The 6,000-nt window shown below is 52.9% G+C and overlaps 1 protein-coding gene across 1 annotated transcript in view; it reads left to right on the top strand.

The window, feature by feature from the left end:
* Positions 1-4,960: 4,960 nt before the first annotated feature.
* Positions 4,961-6,000, top strand: part of LOC147080818 (T-box transcription factor TBX1-like) — a 43,272-nt gene continuing 42,232 nt past the window's right edge. The window contains exon 1 of the mRNA XM_085981068.1: positions 4,961-5,260. Within this exon, the coding sequence (XP_085837194.1) occupies positions 5,106-5,260 (155 nt within the window). The 5' untranslated portion in view covers positions 4,961-5,105. The remainder of the gene's footprint in view (positions 5,261-6,000) is intronic.

Here is a 6,000-nt window from a genome sequence, read left to right as displayed (position 1 = left end):
GAAACCGGAGCACCCGGAGAAAACCCACGCAAACACGGGGAGAATGTGCAAACTCCACACAGACAGTCACCCGAGGCCGGATTCGAACCCGGGTCTCTGGCGCTGTGAGGTAACAGTGCTAACCACTATGCCACCGTGCTGCCGATGTTACACTTTACCAAGGAGGCTTTGAGGGTGTCCTTGAAGCATTTGCTCTGCCCACCTGGGGCTCTCTTGCCGTGCCGGAGCTCCGAGTAGAGCGCTTGTTTTGGGAGTCTCGTATCGGGCATGCGGACGATGTGACCCATCAATCGGAGCTGATTGAGCGTGGTCAGAGCTTCGATGCTGGGGATGTTGGCCTGAGCGAGAAAACTGACGTTGGTGCGCCTATCCTGCCAATGGATTTGCAAGGGGAGTTTCTTAAGGAGAGATTGACCAGAATGGTACCAGGGGATGAGGGAATTCAGTTATGTGGAGAGACTGGAGAAGCTGGGATTGTTCTCCTTAGAGCAGAGAAGGTTAAGGGGAGATTTATTTGAGGTGTTCAAAATGATGAGGGGTTTTGATAGAGTAAATTAGGAGAGACTGTTCCCACTAGTAGGAGGGTTGGTAACCAGAGGACACAGATTTGAGATATTTGGCAAAAGAACCAGAGGGGGAGATGAGGAGAATTTATTTTACACAGCGATTTGTTGTGATCTGGAATGCGCTGCCTGAAAGGGTGGTGGAAGCAGATTCAATAGTAACTTTCAAAAGAGGAATTGGATAAATACTTAATGGGGGAATACTTTGCAGGGCTATGGGGGAAGATCAGGGGGGAGTGTGGAACTCATTGGAGTCCTCTTTCAAATAGCCAGCACAGGCTCGATGGGCCAAATGGCCTCCTTCTGTGCTGTATCACTCTATGAGTCAATGATCCCTAGTTGCCCTTGTGAAGGTGGTGGTGAGCTGCCTTCTTGAACCGCTGAAGTCCGTGTGGTGATGGTACTCCCAAAGTGCTGTTAGGGAGGGAGTTCCAGGATTTTGACCCAGCGACGATGTAGGATCGGCCGATATACTTCTAAGTCAGGATGGTGTGTGATTTGGAGGGGAACTTGGAGGTGGTGGTGTTCCCAAGCGACTGCTGCCCTTGTCCTTCTAGGTGGAAGAGGTTGCGGGTTTCGGAGGTGCTGCCGAAGAAGCCTTGGCGAGTTGCTGCAGTGCATCTTCTTCTTAGGCAGTCCCTCGGAACCGAGGATGACTTGCTTCCACGCTAAAAATGAGTTCTCAGGTGACTGGTGAGTCCAATGTGGGACCTACAGTCTCTGTCACTGGAGGGGCAGACGGTGGTTGAAGGGGTGGGTGGGGTGCTTGGGTTGACGTGCGCTCCTTCCGCTGACTGCGCTGGGCTTCCGCTTGCTCCCGGCGAAGTGACTCGAGGTGTTCAGCACCTTCCCGGATGCTTCTCCTCCACTTTGTGCGGTCTTGGGCCAGGGATTCCCAGGTGTCGGTGGGGATGTTGCACTTTTTCAAGGAGGCTTTGAGGGTGTCCTTGAAGCGTTTCCTCTGCCCACCTGGGGCTCTCTTGCCGTGCCGGAGCTCCGAGTAGAGCGCTTGTTTTGGGAGTCTCGTATCGGGCATGCGGACAATGTGACCCGTCCATCGGAGCTGATCGAGCGTGGTCAAAGCTTCGATGCTGGGGATGTTGGCCTGAGCGAGAACACTGTAGATGGTACACACTGCAGCCACGGTGCGCCGGTGGTGGAGGGGGTGGATGTTTAAGGTGGTGGTTGGGGTGCCGATCAAGCGGGCTGCTTTGTCCTGGATGGTGTTGAGCTTCTTGAGTGTTATCACCTCTAGACTTGACTTAACGCACTCCTGGCTGGCCTCCCACATTCCACCCTACGGATACTTGAGGTCATCCAAAACTCGGCTGCCCGTGTCCGAACTCGCACCGAGTCCTGTTCGCCCATCACCCCTGTGCTCGCTGACCTACATTGGCTCCCGGTTAAGCAGCGCCTCGATTTCAAAATTCTCATCCTTGTTTTCAAATCCCTCCCTGGCCTCGCCCCTCCTTATCTCTGTAATCTCCTCCAGCCCCACAACCCCCCCCCACCCCCCCGAGATATCTGCGCTCCTCTAATTCTGCCCTCTTGAGCATCCCTGATTATAATCGCTCAACCATTGGCGGTCGTGCCTTCTGTTGCCTAGGCCCTAAGCTCTGGAATTCCCTGCCTAAACCTCTCCGCCTCTCTTCCGCTCTCTCCTCCTTTAAGACGCTCCTTAAAACCTACCTCTTTGACCAAGCTTTTGGTCACCTGCCCTAAGTTATCGTTATGTGGCTCGGTGTCAAATTTTTGTTTTGTCTTAAAACACCATATAAGTACAAGTTGTTGTTGTTGGAGCTGCACTCATCCAGGCAAGTGGAGAGTGTTCCATCACACTCCTGACTTGTGCCTTGTAGATGGTGGAAAGCATGGGGCCTAGTCTCAGGATAAGGGGTCGCCCATTTAAGACGGAGCTGAGGAGGAATTTCTTCTCTCAGAGGGTCGTGAATCTTCGGAATTATTTACCCCAGAGAGCTGGGGAGTCTGGGCGATTGAATATATTCAGGGGTGGAGATAGACAGATGTTTGAACGATAAGGGAGTCGAGGGTTATGGAGAGCGGGCCGGTGAATGGAGTTGAGTCCAAGATCAGATCAGCCATGATCTCATTGAATGGCGAAGCAGGCTCGAGGGGCCGAATGGCCGACTCCTGCTCCTATTTCTTCTGTTCTCCTGTTCTTATGAAAGGCTTCGGGGTTCAGGAGGTGAGACATTCTCCACAGAATCCCCAGCCTCTGACCTGCTCTTGTTGCCACAGTATTTATGTGGCTGGTCCAGTTAAGTTTCTGGTCAATGGTGACCCCCAGGATGTTTCTCAGTGAATTTTTAAAAAATGACATTCACAAGCTTTCAAACGTTGCGGATTAGCGTTCCTGGCGCCCAAGAGAACCGGCTTAAATTTTCACCGCCTTCCTTGAATTCCCTGGCAACGGGCACAATGAGCGGAACGCCGCCACGGCGATGAATTCGAGCATGAGGGGTTTGGGGGGGGGGGGGAGGCGTGGCCAGTTTTGTGGGCGGGGCCGGCTTCCGGCGGGGATGTTTCTTTTAAACGGGCGGGAAAAGATGGCGGTTTGCGCTGGGCGTAAGATGCGGACGAAATTCCCGCCGGTAATGTGCGATTCCGGGCGCCGATAGACAAAGGCAGCGCCACCTCGTGGAAACTCTACCCCCTTAAGCTTTGATTCCCAAGTCGACGAGAAGTTGGGGGGTGGGGGCCACGGGGACAAGAGAATCGAGGAAGGATTACGCTGTCTATCCAGGGCACAAGTGGGCAATCCCGCTTATGCCTCTGTGTGATTAGTGCTCCAGAAATGGAGTGCGTCAAGACTCGGTCGAACGCGATAAAGGTTATTTGCTTACAGATGGCAGTCAAGTGCCGGGTCAGGGTAATGTAGGGGGAGCTCTACACTGTATCTAACCCATGCTGTAACTGCCCTGGGAGAGCTCGATGCTGACACTGGGTATAAAGTGGGGGACACACTGTCAGGGTAATGTAGAGGAAGCTCTACACTGTATCTAACCCGTGTTGTACCTGTCCTGGGAGTGCTCGATGCTGACACTGGGTATAAAGTGGGGACACACTGTCAGGGTAATGTACAGGGAGCTCTACACTGTATCTAACCCGTGCTGTACCTGCCCTGGGAGCGCTCGATGCTGACACTGGGTATAAAGTGAGGACACACTGTCAGGGTAATGTAGAGGGAGCTCTACACTGTATCTAACCCGTGCTGTACCTGCCCTGGGAGCGCTCGATGCTGACACTGGGTATAAAGTGGGGACACACTGTCAGGGTAATGTACAGGGAGCTCTACACTGTATCTAACCCGTGCTGTACCTGCCCTGGGAGCGCTCGATGCTGACACTGGGTATAATGTGGGGACACACTGTCAGGGTAATGCAGAGCGAGCTCTACACTGTATCTAACCCGGGCTGTACCTGCCCTGGGAGCGCTCGATGTTGACACTGGGTATAAAGTGAGGACACACTGTCAGGGTAATGTAGAGGGAGCTCTACACTGTATCTAACCCGTGCTGTACCTGCCCTGGGAGCGCTCGATGCTGACACTGGGTATAAAGTGGGGACACACTGTCAGGGTAATGTAGAGGGAGCTCTACACTGTATCTAACCCGTGCTGTACCTGCCCTGGGAGTGCTCGATGCTGACACTGAGTATAAAGTGGGGACACACTGTCAGGGTAATGTAGAGGGAGCTCTACACTGTATCTAACCCGTGCTGTACCTGCCCTGGGAGCGCTCGATGCTGACACTGGGTATAAAGTGGGGACACACTGTCAGGGTTATGTAGAGGGAGCTCTACACTGTATCTAACCCCTGCTGTACCTGCCCCGGGAGCGCTCGATGCTGACACTGGGTATAAAGTGGGGACACACTGTCAGGGTAATGTAGAGGGAGCTCTATACTGTATCTAACCCGTGCTGTACCTGCCCTGGGAGCGCTCGATGCTGACACTGGGTATAAAGTGGGGACACACTGTCAGGGTAATGTAGAGGGAGCTCTATACTGTATCTAACCCGTGCTGTACCTGCCCTGGAAGCGCTCGATGCTGACACTGGGTATAAAGTGGGGACACACTGTCAGGGTAATGTAGAGGAAGCTCTACACTGTATCTAACCCATGCTGTACCTGCCCTGGGAGCGCTCGATGCTGACACTGGGTATAAAGTGAGGACACACTGTCAGGGTAATGTAGAGGGAGCTCTACACTGTATCTAACCCGTGCTGTACCTGCCCTGGGAGCGCTCGATGCTGACACTGGGTATAAAGTGGGGACACACTGTCAGGGTAATGTAGAGGGAGCTCTACACTGTATCTAACCCGTGCTGTACCTGCCCTGGGAGTGCTCGATGCTGACACTGAGTATAAAGTGGGGACACACTGTCAGGGTAATGTAGAGGGAGCTCTACACTGTATCTAACCCGTGCTGTACCTGCCCTGGGAGCGCTCGATGCTGACACTGGGTATAAAGTGGGGACACACTGTCAGGGTAATGTAGAGGGAGCTCTACACTGTATCTAACCCATGCTGTACCTGCTCTGGGAGCGCTCGATGCTGACACTGGGTATAAAGTGGGGACTGAATCACCGAGAGTTTCTGGATTTGTTACAGATCACTCAATTGAAAATCGCCAGCAATCCATTCGCAAAAGGATTCCGAGACGGAGACCCGGATGACTGGTGAGTTTGCTTTCCATCTTCCGCCTGTCTGCCTCGTCCCTCTCCAACGCACTGATCCTCCTGATGCGGGAGAGGATTCCTCTAGTGACGCGCACTGTCTGGTCCCAGTCAGGCAGTGTCCGAGTGTGTTTGACCGCGGGGTGGTGGGGTGTCACTGTCTGACACACACACACTAACTCACTCTCTCACACACACACTAACTCGCAATCTCTCACACACACACACACACTAACTCGCAATCTCTCTCACACACTCACACACACACTAACTCGCAATCTCTCACACACACACTCACACACACACTAACTCGCAATCTCTCACACACACTCACACACACACTAACTCGCAATCTCACACACACACTCACACACACACTAACTCGCAATCTCTCTCACACACTCGCACACACACCAACTCGCAATCTCTCTCACACACTCACACACACACTAACTCGCAATCTCTCTCACACACTCACACACACACTAACTCGCAATCTCACACACACTCTCACACAAACTAACTCGCAATATCACACACACACTAACTCGCAATCTCTCTCACACACTCACACACACTAACTCGCAATTTCTCTCACACACACACTAACTCGCAATCTCTCTCACACACTCACACACACACTAACTCGCAATCTCACACACACACTCACACACACACTAACTCGCAATCTCTCTCACACACTCGCACACACACTAACTCGCAACCTCCCTCACACACTAACT

The sequence above is a fragment of the Somniosus microcephalus genome, unplaced genomic scaffold, assembly GCF_052327205.1.
Source record: "Somniosus microcephalus isolate GS21.2 unplaced genomic scaffold, FLI_Smic_1.0 scaffold1103, whole genome shotgun sequence".
NCBI lineage: Eukaryota > Metazoa > Chordata > Chondrichthyes > Squaliformes > Somniosidae > Somniosus > Somniosus microcephalus.
The sequence above is the reverse complement of the archived record's forward strand: the minus strand, read 5'-3'. Positions and strand labels throughout refer to the sequence as shown.